This window comes from Camelina sativa, chromosome 16, assembly GCF_030686135.1.
Source record: "Camelina sativa cultivar CO46 ecotype springtype chromosome 16, ASM3068613v1".
Lineage (NCBI taxonomy): Eukaryota > Viridiplantae > Streptophyta > Magnoliopsida > Brassicales > Brassicaceae > Camelina > Camelina sativa.
In genome coordinates, this window is record NC_141895.1 from 21,945,704 (window position 1) to 21,961,358 (window position 15,655).

General features: G+C 36.5%; 3 protein-coding genes across 7 annotated transcripts; all 3 read left to right on the forward strand.

The window, feature by feature from the left end:
• Positions 1–742: 742 nt before the first annotated feature.
• LOC104753815 (uncharacterized) lies at positions 743–6,899 on the forward strand. 2 transcript variants are annotated; one of them, XM_087490206.1, is made up of 8 exons: positions 743–1,171; positions 1,263–2,548; positions 3,011–4,370; positions 4,551–4,830; positions 5,349–5,456; positions 5,540–5,818; positions 6,155–6,298; positions 6,416–6,899. In XM_087490206.1, exons 2-8 carry the CDS (start codon positions 1,420–1,422, stop codon positions 6,602–6,604), a joined length of 3,489 nt encoding a protein of 1,162 aa, XP_087346332.1. In that variant the 5' UTR covers positions 743–1,171; positions 1,263–1,419; the 3' UTR covers positions 6,605–6,899. The 2 variants fall into 2 exon arrangements, with proteins under 2 accessions (XP_087346332.1, XP_087346331.1); XM_087490205.1 differs by having other exon boundaries at positions 772–1,171; positions 1,359–2,548.
• Positions 6,846–9,591, forward strand: LOC104751196 (uncharacterized). Of its 4 annotated transcripts, none has more exons than XM_010473103.3 (12): positions 6,846–7,205; positions 7,315–7,393; positions 7,489–7,576; positions 7,674–7,823; positions 8,054–8,185; positions 8,285–8,435; positions 8,511–8,549; positions 8,639–8,713; positions 8,840–8,899; positions 9,028–9,092; positions 9,218–9,308; positions 9,412–9,591. In XM_010473103.3, the coding sequence occupies exons 1-12, from the start codon at positions 7,119–7,121 to the stop codon at positions 9,448–9,450; spliced, it is 1,056 nt and encodes a 351-aa protein (XP_010471405.1). In that variant the 5' UTR covers positions 6,846–7,118; the 3' UTR covers positions 9,451–9,591. The 4 variants fall into 4 exon arrangements, with proteins under 4 accessions (XP_010471405.1, XP_010471406.1, XP_087346334.1 ...); XM_087490207.1 differs by having other exon boundaries at positions 7,051–7,205; positions 8,092–8,185; XM_010473104.3 differs by lacking the exon at positions 8,511–8,549 and having other exon boundaries at positions 7,006–7,205.
• A 1,744-nt stretch (positions 9,592–11,335) lies between these two features.
• On the forward strand, positions 11,336–14,860 carry LOC104751197 (uncharacterized). The gene is given in 8 exon segments (XM_087490209.1): positions 11,336–11,704; positions 11,706–11,920; positions 12,740–12,778; positions 12,880–12,950; positions 13,544–13,608; positions 13,706–13,795; positions 13,894–13,986; positions 14,067–14,860. Coding segments are annotated over 8 exon segments (1,257 nt in total). The 5' UTR covers positions 11,336–11,422; the 3' UTR covers positions 14,469–14,860.
• Positions 14,861–15,655: the final 795 nt, after the last annotated feature.

Here is a 15,655-nt window from a genome sequence, read left to right on the forward strand (position 1 = left end):
CTGAGAAAGACAGTTGTATCCTCTTTTTTGGAATAGTTAGTCTACAAGTAAACCACCCAAGTCTTATGAGAATACAGGGTAATGATCATATCAGGTGCCGTATAGATAGATCATAGAAGCGAATTTAAAAAAAATTGAAAACCAAGTATAAGAAGCACTCATTGTACTTCCAGTTTCATGAATAGAGTCTAGTCCACACTCCAAAACATAAAGAGATGCGGACCCGACTTTAGGAGACCACTTTTCAAAAGATCGAAACATATTTTAAAAAACAGATTTATAGTTTTCAAATGTAAATCAGTCTTATAGCAACTTTTGATTAAAACTCACTTAAACTGCTTTTCATGATCAATTTATCCGGTAAAAAATTGGTTCTAATCGGTTTAATGAGTGAAACTATATTCAAAAAAGTTTGGATTTATATATATTCAAATTATATAGTTCAAATTGTATAAAATAATTCAAATTTTATACATATATTTTAAAAAGAAATTAATCATAAATAAAAAGAAAAAAAATAAAGTTGGCTTTATAGTAGTGCTGTAATCCGTTTTGGCTTTGAGCAATTATTTTCAAATTTTAATATTTTTTTAATGAACTGTTCAGAGTAGTCTTTGGTTATATTAAGAAAGATTATCTTTTTTGATTGAAAACATAATATAGTCTAATAAATAACGTAAAAAAAAATTAAAGGAAGCAATTGGAATCTTTGGATTTTAGAAATCTCGTTAAAAATAAATTTAAGTTCAGTAGAACACAATTTTGCTAGAAAGAAAGAACCCTAACTTAAATTTAGGAGTTCTTTTTTTTAATTTTTTTTTTTTTTTTAACAATAATTTAAAGCAGTGAATGTCCGAAATCATTACATTACATCCATTGAAACCTCTCAACCGTGTCCCTTCTACTTTTGCTTCCTTCTATTTCTTCTTCTTCTTCTTCTTCTTCGTTTTGATCGATCTGTAAGCCCATTTTTCTCCTTCTCCCCCCTATACCTCAAGTTTCATCTCCTTGGATCCACTTCCCCTCTTACACGTCTTTTTTAATTTTTTTTTGGTTCTCCGGATCTTCTTCAGCTAGACTCTGATTTGGGCGTTTGTAGAATGATTTCTGAGGATTTTTAGGGTTTCTTTACCCGCTTATTGAAGTTTGCATCTCCCCCGTATGAGCAAGCGTGAGTCTTTGTTTCCCGTAATAAAAAAAAAAAAATTCTTCTCTTGGCTTGTTTCCTTAAATGTGACTGCAAATTTATTGGTTTTGGGCAGATTTTGATTCTCCTTATGTCTTGTTTTCCGTGGAGGGCATTGCTTCTTCTGTGACCTTTGTTCAAAGTTGTAATCTTTTCTGTTGGTTACTTACAGGATTGGTGGAGTTTTCTCGCCACTGCTTTTTCTCCTGTATATTGGTAAAAACGTCAATAAAATGACTGACCAAGGCTCTGTTGATGGGATTTTAGAGTTTCTTAGGCAGAATCGTTTCTCCAAGGCTGAGAAAGCTCTGCGTAATGAGCTCAATAACCGCTCTGACATTAATGGCTTTCTTCAGAAACTTAAGCTGGAGGATAAAGATTCTAATGAAAAGGCTGGTGGTGGTAATGAACTTCTTCGGAGGTCAGGTTCTCGTGATAGTGAAGAAGTCTCTAAGGAGCTGATTGTGAAAGAGGTAGACTGTGGGACTAGCACCAATGGTTCTGTTATCAAGTGGGAAAATGGTGCTGCTTCTGAGAAACCGAGCAAGAAAGAAACGGCTGTATCTAGTGGGATGAGCTTTACATTCTCCGATGATGCTGATGCGCATTCCTATAAATTTACTTCCGGAAATGGTACTTTGGAGCCTTATCGAAACATTGCTGATAACAGCGTGGCGGATTCATATGCAATCGAACAGTCCAGGCATGGGAATTTGGCTGATATCGATAAGAAGATAGTGGAAACTGGTGAAGATATCGTTTTCTTCGGCAATAAGAGTACTTCGTTGTCGGGAAATAGTAGTAAAGGGAACTCCGGGTCCAAAGTAAAGGAAACAGATGAGATTGATCGGCTAGTTGAAAATTTTGGAAAGCATGACAGTTATAAGGGAAGCATTCTTTTAAGAACTGAAGATATTGTAGATACCTCAGGGAACTGGAAAGAGTCTTCTGATAATAATCTTTTTCAATCTTCGAGAGGGGATGCGTCAACCAGTTACAATCTGGTTAGCAGCTCGGACAAAAGAGAGGGAAAGAAAAAGGCAAATATTACTGATGTGAGGGAGGCAATCAAGGAGCAGGAGAGCGAGGTGGCAAGAGCTTTATTCTTTGGTAAATCTCAATCCACTTTTGATGACAAAAACATCAGTAGCTTAGGTTTTCCACTTGCCTATGATAACCGCAAGGAAGAGTATCCTAGGCTGCCTCCTGTCAAGCTCAAGTCTGAAGACAATCCTCTGAGTCTTTACTGTGAAGAAAAATTTGAACGTAATAGTTCAGGTCTAAGGCTAATCAATGATGAGGAGGCCCTCCTCATAGGCTCATACCTCGATGTTCCCATTGGACAAGAAATTAGCTCATCAGGTTAGTTTGCATGACAATGTAGCCTTACAACTGCAAAGTTTCTATTCTGACTGCATGTGGTATCTTATTAATGGTTTTGAACTTCCAGATAGACTTTTAAAGACATGCATTTTTCTCATATTCTTCATTCTTATAGGAACTACTGTGGTTATCACATTTAGTGACATTTTTCTCTGTGAATCTATAGAAGTAATGTTTTTTTTTTTTTTTTTTTTTAAATAATAACTCATTGACAAATTACTGACATCAATTCCAAAGAAAGCAAGTAATGATTTGGCTTTTTCATGCTAGAGTATCTGTAATTGTTTGCTCTCACTGTCTTCCTTTCCTGCTCTGCACTTTGCTTTGAGTTTTATAAGGACCATGTCGCTTCACTTTCTACTTTTTGGGGTTTAACCTCAACTTTATCAATCTTACTTGAGGCGTAAAAGTAAGTTTTAATTTCCTAATGATTGCATTTAGGTGGAAAAAAATCTGCTGGGGGAAACTGGCTTTCAGTAAGTCAGGGAATAGCAGTGGACGCATCAGATCTTGTTTCTGGTTTTGCTACTATTGGTGATGGTTTAAGTGAATCGGTTGACTACCGTAATGAATACTGGGATTCTGACGAGTATGAGGATGATGACGACATTGGTTATGTCAGGCAACCTATTGAAGATGAAGCATGGTTTCTTGCCCATGAAATTGATTATCCAAGTGATCATGAGAAAGGAACGACCCGCGAAAGTCCTGATCACCATGGAACAGATGGAAACAAAGACGAAGATGATCAGTCTTATGCAGAGGAGGCTTCTTATTTATCCGGTGAGCAGTATGTCCAAGCAAAAGATGATGAACCTATATCTTCAGAAAATGACCGAAGGCTTACGGTCTCAGAAATTTATCCACCTAGTAAGAAAAATGATTTAATAGCACAATATGATGGGCAATTGATGGATGAAAAGTTGCTCAATTCGATGTGTGATGAGCCTGTTTGGCAGGGGTTTGTTGCTCAGTCAAATGAACTTGTCATGTTAGGTGATAAGAAAGGCATAAATATCCATCGAAAATCTCATCTCGATGATGTTTGCCTCGAAGATGATCAGCATGATTCAGTCAGGTCAATTGGTGTGGGTATTTATAGTGATGCAGCTGATTTTGGAAGTGAAGTACGTGAAAGTTTGGCTGGAGGTAGCAGTGAGGGAGATTTTGAGTACCCCCGTGATCATGATGCTGTAGCATCGAGGTTTAAACAGCTTTACTCTGAGTCAGATAAGAAACATATTGATGGACCAACCATGAATAAACAGAAAGCAAGTAAAAATGATGGTCCGGGTTACAATGTTGATCATGATCCAGGCGCAAGTTTTGATGTGAAGATTCAAACTGATGGAGGTTTTTCATTTGGCTCGTCACAGAAAGATGGGCAGTTAATGCATGCAGAATCTAGTAAATCATTATGGTCAGGCAATCGTGAAACGGCAACCAGAGATCGGAAGGCCGAACGTTTGAATGCTTCAACAGCTACAGATGATATGGTTGCAACTTGGAGAAGGAAAAGTAGTGATTCATCAAGTTCTCGAATTTCTGTGAAAGAAAATAATGCAACGTCCATAAAATCTGTAAACTCATCTCCTTCTTCTCTGTCTAATTATGCTTGCGAAGAAAGAAAGCATGCTGATAAAGAAGATGATAGAAATGATAGCAGTGAAAGAGAGGATGACCATGGGACAGCACTTGATGATGAAGAGGCAGTGGCTGTCCAAGAGCAAGTCAGACAAATTAAGGCCCAAGAGAAGGAGTTTGAAACCTTTGACCTCAAAATTGTGCATAGAAAAAACAGGTAAGATATCTCCCCAACTTTCATGGTTTGAAGTTGATATGTCTCACCGTAATTACCTAGGATAACTGTTTTCTTTTGGAAAGTTACACCCAAGATTGAACTAGTAAAAAAATTTCGACATTGTCATAGTTTCATATTTGTTGCTGAGTCCTGCTCCCTTATATGTTTTGTATTTATCAGAACTGGTTTCGAAGAGGAAAAGAACTTTCACGTGGTTTTAAATTCGGTCATTGCTGGGCGGTACCATGTCACTGAGTACCTTGGATCTGCAGCCTTCAGTAAAGCCATACAAGCGCATGATTTGCAGACAGGAATGGACGTCTGTATAAAGATTATAAAGAACAACAAAGACTTCTTTGACCAGAGTCTTGACGAGATAAAACTTTTGAAGTACGTCAATAAGCATGATCCTGCTGACAAATACCATCTTCTACGGTTGTATGATTACTTTTACTTCCGGGTAAGTGATCACACTCCTTTGCAAAATTTTAGGGGAGGTTTAAACTAATTAATTAGGTAATAAGTGCTAAGAAGCTGTGGCATTACTTCTAATAAATATCACATATGCCAATTTATAAATATAAATGGTCTTGGAATACCAAGTGTACCAAAGTTCGTATATGAAATGTACTTGGTTCTGGAGAAAGCAGTTAAATACTGGTCCACACTGTCCATCTTCATACAATTTTACATCTATTTGGTATTTTTATGCTAGCAAATTGCAATGACCAATTTTCCCACTGATTGAATTACCTACGCATCTAGTTAATGGTCATTGTTAATTTCTCATGGCCTTAATAAAGTTATGCGTATAGTTTATGTAATTCGTTTTAAAGTTTAGTTTTTTTCTTGTTGGTACTATGAGCTCTACAAGTTGTACTTTCATCTCTGGATTAGTATCTTTCTATTCAACAATTTTAGCACAAGTTTGAACCATGGTACCTTTTATTTGATACCGTGCATTCCCTGACTTTGCAGGAGCATTTGCTAATTGTATGTGAACTTCTCAAGGCCAATCTATACGAATTCCACAAATTCAACAGAGAATCAGGTGGTGAAGTTTACTTCACCATGCCAAGATTGCAGGTTTGTCCGCTTCATCATTACCATTCAGCATAGATACATATATATCCGATTCCTAATCTCATTTGATCCCTTTTTTTGTACAGTCAATCACTATCCAGTGTCTCGAATCACTTCAGTTTTTACATGGCCTTGGACTTATACACTGTGATTTGAAGCCTGAGAATATATTGGTGAAAAGCTATAGCAGATGTGAAATAAAAGTCATTGACCTTGGAAGTAGTTGTTTCGAGACAGATCACCTATGCTCCTATGTCCAGTCAAGGTCATATCGAGCACCAGAAGTCATTTTGGGACTTCCTTACGATAAGAAGATAGATGTGTGGTCTCTTGGGTGCATTTTGGCTGAGCTATGTACAGGCAACGTAAGTTCTGCATTTCCATGGACTTGGTCCATGTCATTGCGATCATTTTTTTCTCATGCAAAAACATTTGAAAGAAATACCACAATCTATAGTCCGCATAGTAGTAGTGCTTATGCGTCAAGTGTGCTTTATTTACAGAGGAACATGATTCTGAGCGCTATAAAACAAACCCATTTATTTGTCTGGAACTTGTGTAAAATTACTGAACTTTGAATGGAGTTTAAGGTAGATGCATCATCGGTCTCTCTGGAGTTTGAAAGATTGTCTGGATTAGTTGTTGATATTTGTGAACAAGAAAGTGAATTAGTGTTTTTTATTATTGAGTTACTTTTGCAGGTTCTTTTCCAGAATGATTCTCCAGCCAGTTTGCTTGCAAGGGTAATGGGAATAGTAGGATCTTTCGATAGTGAAATGCTTACCAAGGGACGTGATTCCCACAAATACTTCACAAAAAACAGAATGCTCTACGAGCGGAATCAGGTTAGTGTTTTCCAGAGACCTTAAAAAGAACATTCCCCTGAATTCGATAAGCTCTGCAAAATGGAATAAGCATGTATAATAAAGAGCATTCTCTCTCAACAAAATGATTTATTGCAGGAAAGCAACAGACTGGAGTATCTAATACCGAAAAGAACATCGTTGAGACATAGGCTTCCAATGGGAGACCAAGGATTCACAGACTTTGTGGCTCATCTTCTTGAGATAAACCCAAAGAAGCGTCCTTCTGCAGCAGAGGCACTGAAGCACCCTTGGCTTTCATACCCATACGAGCCAATCTCTGCTTAAACAATTGGTTTCTTACTACAATGAAAAATTAAACTGCAAAAACCGCAGGCAGATTAGTGGAAAACCTTATCTGAGGCAAGGGTTCAAACAAACCCCTTTTGGTGGGTGACAGTCACCTTAATACAACAAGTTTGTGGCTGTCTTGTTCAGTCAAATGTGAGATGTAACACTTTTGTGATATTTTTTGGATTAGAATTGTAACACTTGTTGTCATAGTTGTGATTATTATCATTCTCTTAGAACAGATTAGTAGTAAAAAAAAATTAAAAATAAAAAAAACCTTTGTTTTGTATCATCTTCTGATCCTTAATCCTTTGATTCTGATTTATGAATGTTATTTTTTTCATTGTTATTGTACGATTCAAGATTTAATAATTTTGCAATCAAATTAAAACTTCTTAAAAATATAGTTTTATCTCTCCCTAAAAATAAAAAAAAGGAAATTTAGAGTAAAAAAAGAAGAAGTTGTGAATAAATCATCTCTCTCTCGTACAGAGCTCAGTGACTGATTCAGATGACCACTGTCTCCGTCGCCGTCGTAGCTCCTCCGCTTCATTCCCCATTCTCTCGTCATCTGACTCTGACCAAGCTCTCTTTTCAAGTAAGTCTCTTCTTTATCATCACTTTCTCTCTCTTTTCAAGTAAGTCTCTTCTATTTAGGTTTCATCTTCCGACTTATCCTTTGGTCTATTTGATTATGATTTGTGAAGATTCCTAGAACCGGCTTGCGGAGGAAACAACTAGGGTTTGCTTTAGCTTCTGCTGCGGTTTCAGAATCGCCATCGGAAGGTGGAAGGAGAAAGCTCTCTGTGTTTACTTCTCTACATTGGGCACTTACCGTTTTGTTAAACCCTTAACATTGTGAATTGTTGGTATTTTTCCAGCCACCTATGATCCGGAGCTCCGTTTAGTTTTCGAGCTCGCTACCGATTCGGAATTGTATGAGCTTGAGAAAATCTTGTTTGGTCCCAGGTGAAATTTCCCAAGCAAATCAGTGTTCTTAGTGATTTTTTTTGGATGATCTTTAGTAAATAATGTTTTAAGATTACTTTTGTTTGGTGACGATCAGCTACTTCAGCCCTCTGCTGAAGTCAATCCCAAACAAAGGAGGAGGTGACAGGCTAATGATAGGCCAAGACATTGAGGTGCGAGATGGTTTTATCGAAGCTCTTGAATCAAGATTCTTGTTTCTCGCTGCTGATGCTCGCTCAACACTCAGGTAGGCTTGCTTGTACTCTCCTTGGAATTTAAGCAATAGCTTCTTTTCTTTTGGGCTGTACTAGGATGCTAGCTAGCTATCAACCTTGATTTCTTTGGAGTGACCTGTTCCATTGACTCTGTTGCAACTTCAGTATACAAATCTATGCGAAGAAATGTGAAATTATGTCTTATTATATGTGTTCGTAGAGAGTCCAAACCAAAGCATTAGATGATTGTTTCATTGTATAGGGGTTGGAAGCCTTCATACAGAAACGTTTTACTTTCAGTGAGAAATAATTTGAATATTCCTTGCTCCAACCAATTGCCAACCGAAGACCTAGAAGCAGAGATTTTTCTTTATCTTGTCGACAATTACTCAAGGTATTTGGGCTGACTCCTTAGTTTCGCCGCAGGCTTTTTTCAATTGACTGAGTTCTTTGTGCTCCTTTTTTCGCTGCAACGTCTAACTTATCCATGTAGTGAAGCATCAGGGGTCTTTCCAGGCTTGTGGGAAAATTCTGAAGTATCAGAGGCAAAGGGAAGCTTAGAACTCGGGCTAAGTAAATGGAAAGTTGAACTACTTGCTGCATTACAAGTGGGTGCTACAGAGGTTCAATCTATGATTCTGAAGGTAGTCTTGTTTTAAGGTGTTTTTACCTTAAGAATGCCATGTTAGTTCTTAGGCTTACATGTATTTTTCTTGTAGTGTGGTGGCATGATCACATTTGCCAAAGTTTATCAGTTGGTATGAAATCGATATAAGTTTGTGTGTTTAAACCTTCTTCTTCTTCCCTAAGGCGATACAAATAACTGGTGTATTCTGGCCCTTTATAGTTGGCTAAGAAACTATCGGGAAAAGTCTTCACTGAGGCTGCCAACTACCAGATAAGGAAAGAGATGCTAAAAAAGGTTTGCATTTGTATTGATTTCATCATACTGCATAAGTATTTTACATCATCATTCATCACTCAGGATTATGAGAAGCATTTAGAAATATGTGTGTCGCATGTCAATACGTCAACCTTTTTTCTACAGGGTGGACAGTTAGCCGCCGTTAACTTGGAATCTCGAGCAGCTCTGCTTGCAGCAAAGCATGTAATTATTCTTTCCATCTATAGATTCTTTTATTCTCTTCTTATCTGTTGCCTTTGAGCTATCTTCATTACACAAAACTACGTCGCCATACATACAGTATGAATACGTGTACCTTTAATTGATCACAGGGCTTTGCAGGAGCTACATCAAGATACATTGGCTTAAGAACAGCGATGCAATTACTGGGCCCCATGTAACATACACTTCCCTAATCCTAAATTACATAGCATTTTACATTACATATGCACATGGATATCCGCTTCTTATTCTTCTTAGGTTATTTTTTATTTGTTCGGACAATAATTGTGGAATCTGCAGGATGTGGGGGACATTATTGGCTGACTTAGTTATTCAGATGCTCGAGACTGACTACGCAAGAATCATACGAGCAATATACGCGTTTGCACAGGTACTTTCTCTTTCCACTAAAATCGGCATTTAACTTGGTTCTTCAAGTGTCAAAGGTCGTTGCTCAGAGAGTTTTAAAAAATGATTGTTAATTTGTTTGCCAGATTCGGATCACCAGGACATACAGGCTACCTTGTAAATGAAGTAACAGTTTTTATTTTTTTTTAATCAAGATTTCTCAGTCTCAGTGTCCCCTAAGAATTATGTCGGTAAACAATGTTTATCACAACTCTGTATTTGTTCGCTTGTGGTTGAAATGAGAGTAGTAGACACTTTTACTCGAATAGAAGAAAGAGAGTGTGGTCCAAAAAGTGGGCGTTTGCAAAACGCCGTTTTGAAACATGTTTTTAACAGATTAAAAAGATCGGATTCCTTTAGTGGTAAAGAGTGGATAAGCGACGTGAGGGGTTTTTTGCGACACATGTCTGGTCATGAAACAAGGTAAATATATAACACGTGTCTGGTCTTTGTAACCCCTCGAAAGCAACGGTTCTTGTTTCTTTCACGACGATGACCCGCCGCGTTCATCCACGTGGCTTTTTGTTGTAATTTTCAGACTATTCCATTATCTGTTTGCTTAGGGAGTATTAGTTTTATGCAAACAAAAGCAATATTAGCAATATTGTTATACTACTTACTAGTTGCGACAATAATGCGTTACTAGGTGAATTATATACTTTTTTATATATACTAGTTTTAAAATTGTGAAGGTTAGTTTATTGAGTTCTCCTATGCAGCCGACTTGATGCAATGCAATTATGTAAACATAGTTAAGTGCTACTTAAATATGTGTCTTAAAATATTTCTGTTAGTGAACATGCGTGGTATCACTATATGCCTATATGGGGTAACCAATATCCAGATTGATTAAAGACTTTTTTTTGTAGTAGTAGTGCGTTTCTTATTTCGAAACATGTGGTTAATTCATTCGTGGCCGTCATTGAACAAGACTTGTTTCTTTCTTTTCAGAAAAAAAATGAACAAAAACTCAAATTGAAATTTGATATCACGAAGCCTACTTATCTCTATTATTACTACAATCGTCCAAATCAGTGACGTGACGTACGAGGGAATGGTTAAAGAAAAAGGCTATAAATAAACATAGTTGGATCATATCCAATACTCTTTTTTCCGATAAAATATTATCCAAGACTTTGTGGCGTTTGTTAATGTTTTTAAAAAATTAACTAAAATTCTATACCACTTAAAAAGAATATTAAGTAGGCTCTTTTACACATGTGATGTTTTAAATTACGTGTTTTAATTTGAAATTGTGGTTCTGATATACTTCCGACAATATGTTACATTTGAAGAGATAGATGGTGTGTAGGAAATTCACAATTGTATGGAAATTAGTCTGTAACATTTATTTATGACAGAAAGCAATGTGTTTTTTACAACAGAAAGCAATGTGTTTTTCACTTATGGTATGTGGACCTTTATTGTGTACGACTTATTGATATATTTATATTATCGGTTTCAAATTAATAAAGAATGAAGTTGTTAAAAAAAAAAAATGATCGGACGGTCTTTTAGGGTTAAACAAAATATGTAAAATTTAAAAAATTGTAAAATAATTAATGACCTTACACGTGTAAATTCTGGAAGAATCTACTCGGCTTCTCTCGTCCAAAAGCTACGAAGACAACTCTTGCAAGTTCCCAAAAACAAAATATCACAAAGAAGAAATAAAATAATATTTTGGTTCATTTCCTTTAAAAAGATAAAATTATTCTCTCGAATCCTTTCCTTTTACCATCATCTTCTTCTTCCCTGCTCTTCATCATCAGCTAATATTCTTTTGTAAAGCTCTGTTTTTTTTTCTGTCTTGTTTATAATAATAAACAGAGGGGAACCCCCTAAATTAAGATATCTCCCATTCAAAGCTTTCTCTCATTTCACTAATTTTGGAGAGGGAAACAACAACAAAAAAAAAAGTCTTTGTCTTTTCATTTTCTGATCCATTTCCTTTGGTTTTATGATCTGTTCAAGTAAAAGGAACAATCTTTAATCTCTGCTAGATATTAAGAAAAGACTCAAATTCAATCCACAGATTACTACGCGAATCGGATTCGTGTCAAAGCTTTCCTACGATCATCTTCATCGTCACCGTCAATGGCGGTGGAAACAATGTCGATAGGATCAGATTCTTCATCATCAACTTTGATTCTAACATCAGGAGCAAGCGGTCGCGTTAGGGTACTCTTCTCCATGCGTGAGCTCAAGCGTCTCGTCTCGTTCATCCAATCTCTTATCCTCTTCCTTCTCCTTCCTTTTCGCGTCGTCGTTTGGCGCCGGAGAACCACGGTGGTCATCAGAGACGATAAGCAGCAGGAGAGGAAAGTCTGGTCTCCTCCTCAGATCGTCGTCAGGAAGAGGAACATCGGTGGCGAATCCCGGTGGTGCGAGCGTCTCCGTCTCGCCTCCTTCGGTCCCTGCGGCTGTGGTCGATGAGGAGGTTGCGGCTAGACGAGAGCTCGCGATTAGACGAGTTTTGGAGGATGAAGGCGGCGATGGAAGCTCCTCCTCCGTCAGAGATTTCTCGCTCTTCACGACGAAGAGAGGTGATACGTTGTTTACTCAGTCTTGGTCTCCTCTTTCCCCTAATCACAGGTCATCCTCGTTTACACTTTTAGTATTATTCATATCATTTTACGAAACACAACTAGTAGTAGTAATTAGTGTTTGTTATTTATTAGATAACATTTTTATTTCGGAGTCGTTTCTGCTCAGTGGTGCTAAAAGAAGATATTTGTTGTGTTTTACATTTCATTGTACGTTTCTTTTTTGGCATTTGGTCCTATTTTGATGATATCTTTTTGGCTTTTCAACTTGAGAGTTGTTTAATATTGGAGTGGTGGATGTGGATCCCCATCTAATAGATATTATATATTCCTTGCACTTATTATATTCGATTAGTTTGCTTAACCAGAGTGTCATCATATATTTTTGTTGAGCTAAATTAACCATTAATACTGCGATGGTAATCTATCAAGTATTAAGAAATAGATTTAGTTGGTAAGCATTTTATGAAAGAGAAGATGAATCAGGTTTAGTTGAGAAAGTGAAGAATAATATGATTTTTTTTTGCTTGTCAAAGTGGTTTTGAAGGATCAAAGTACTATATACTAGATATAAAGAGAAGAGGACTTTGTCAATAGAGGCAATGTGGTCTAATGTTTCTTGCACACTATCACTTTCCTTTTCTTTTTATATGATTTTCATACTTCTGAGTTTTAATAAGCTTTATTCTGAGTTTTATTCTAACAACCTTCAATCATTTTCTTGCACACTATCACTTTCCTATTTTCTTATATGGTTTGAAACTCTTTTATGTCTCTGAGTTACTAAGCTAATCTGTGTTTTATTCAAATTACCTTCAGATCATTTTCTTTTGTCTGGTTTTTCTTATCTTTCTATATGTTCTTGCAGGGGACTTGTTGTTCTGCTACATGGACTGAACGAGCATAGGTTTGAACCTATTTCTCTAGTTATGCACCATTTGCTTTGACTATATTTTAATTTCTTCGCACTAGGAAGCTTGACATTAGTTTATTTTCAAATTTTGACAGTGGCAGGTATAATGATTTTGCAAAGCAGCTAAATGCTAATGGGTTCAAGGTCTATGGAATTGACTGGATCGGTAAGCCAACTTCTCTTTTATCTTTTGTTACCGTTTTGATGTTCATCTTAGCTAAAGGAGCTTTGGTAGACTGTAAGCAATTACGTTTTTTCATTGTCTCTCATTTGTCAGCTAGATCAAATAGAAACTCTTTTCCTCGCATGTATAACAAAGTACAAACCTAAACGTTGATGATATCTTAGGTTGTCTTGTTAAAGTTTTTGACATAGTAAGTAGTCTTGGTCTTGAACATTGGTGAGATATTTGAAACACAGACGTGGACCTTGGTACCTAATAAATGCAAAAACATGAGTGTGTGTTTATGATGCAGCTGTTTCATACTTTCATAGGCTAGATACAAAACTCTTCAACCATACCTCTCTGTGTTTGGATGTCGCAGGAAATATTGTGATTTTTGTTGGGGTGGTGCCTAATTCGTGTGGAAAGGTGACACATGAATCCATCTTTAGCTTTATACTTGTGACAACTTAGGAACTGTGAACATCCCTGAGATCTTCCTTTATAAGCCCTTTCCTGACATCTCCCTGAATGATAAACATCCAAATTTCTAAACTTGACCGTGAGGATCCGTTTTTTTGGTATCAATTGAACAGGTCATGGTGGAAGTGATGGACTTCATGCTTACGTTCCTTCCCTTGATTACGCTGTTGCAGATTTGGTATAGCTCTTTCTCTCTTTTTATATATACAAAGTCTTAGCTCCTGTATCGGTTTTCTTGTTGCTGAATAAACTCCCGCCCACCATCATATTTTCAGAAATCATTTCTGGATAAGGTATTTGCAGAGAATCCAGAGGTCCCCTGTTTCTGCATTGGACACTCAACAGGAGGAGCAATCATCCTCAAGGTAACTGACATCTTTGTAAGCCATCAAGTAAACATTGTATCAATCAACCAAAACTACAAAATCCTAAAACAATGTTTAAAAAAAAAATTGAAGTGCAGGCTATGATGGATCCAAAGATTGAATCTCGAGTTTCAGGCATTGTATTGACTTCACCAGCTGTTGGAGTCCAACCATCCCATCCAATTTTCACAGTAGGTTAATTCGAAAGTCATAGTCATTACACGTTTTCAGACAATTCTTAACAATCTGACAAGTTCTCTGTTTTCAACAGGTTCTTGCTCCAATCATGGCGTTCCTCCTTCCCCGGTACCAAATAAGTGCAGCTAACAAGAAAGGAATGCCAGTTTCTCGTGACCCCGCAGCTCTCGTTGCCAAATATTCTGACCCGTTAGTCTTCACGGGATCCATCAGGGTTAAAACCGGGTACGAGATCCTTAGAATCACTGCTCACTTGCAACAGAACCTGAACAAAGTGAAAGTTCCTTTTCTTGTGATGCATGGAACAGACGATACAGTGACCGATCCCAAAGCCTCAAAGAAGCTGTACGAGGAAGCTTCCTCGTCAGACAAATCAATCAAGCTCTATGATGGTTTGTTGCATGATCTTCTCTTTGAACCTGAGCGAGAAATCATCGCTGGAGCAATTTTAGATTGGCTGAACCAGCGGGTTTAGCTCGTTCAAACCAACAATTACTATCTCAACATCGAATCAAGAAATAAAAGATTGTGCAGCATTTCTTTGATTCAGACAAGAATAATTTATTTCTCGGCATTTTCTGAGTTACTTATTGACTGAGAGAAAAGAGAGAAAGAAAAAGAAAAAAAGTTGTTCTTGGTTGATTCAGTAACTTCTTGGTTGATTTTTCTCAACCCAGAGGTCAGAAAGAAGATAGAGGAAAGGAGTCCAGTGGACTCTCTTGCTATGCTTCTTGTCGTCGGTAATGTATTGTCATAAAATCAATAATTTTGTAACCTCGGATTTTATAATTATCTTATATCTACATTCTGTACCTGTAATAGTAATACCGATTGTTATATGAAATCTTCAAGTAATTTTTTTGGCTATTTCGGTACTTTCATTTTCCCGCTTGTAAATATTATTCTTATGCACTCTCTAGTCAACGAATATATCAAAGTATTAACTAAGTGAAAATTTATCAAAATGATCTTACATGGATCTCTCATAACCAAAAAAGACTTAGATTAACTTGGCCAAAATTTGCATATTGTTGGGCATCCTAAAACTTGAGCAACTGTTTTAAAATTCTTTTTTGGGTTGACGGAGTATTAAACCAAAGATCTCTCTGATTGATTTTTTTTTCACAAATAACAAATGCTACATTCGTCTCACGATTGACTATGACTTTTTTGGTTTATAAGAGATTATATTCTGCCAGTTTGAATATTCTGATTTTTTCTTCTTCAATATATTCTAATTATATCGAAAATATTGTATGAAATCATAAGAATCAGATGTTGAAGGTCTTCTTAAACCAAAAATATGTGTTTTTCTGCTCCCATACACAAACAAAAAGTATATGATGAATAAGTAAAAAAAATATATAGTGAGAAGTAAAATTTGGTGAGAAATTTGATTGTTTGACCTAAACATTATGTGTGATTTGTCTTCGTCCATGTAGGAGAATGTTAGGTAACCGAAATGTAAATCCGAACCTCTTTCATTAATATGATATTTACTGCTTTAGCAAAAAAAAAATGTAGGAGAATGTAAGATATGCCCATTTTTGTCAAAGATAATGATTTCAAGAGAATTTTTGAACGAATCTTTCAATGTGTGAAAGTCTTATTTAATCATAAATATATAAAATAAATTATCATACTATTGTCTATCTTAAGGAT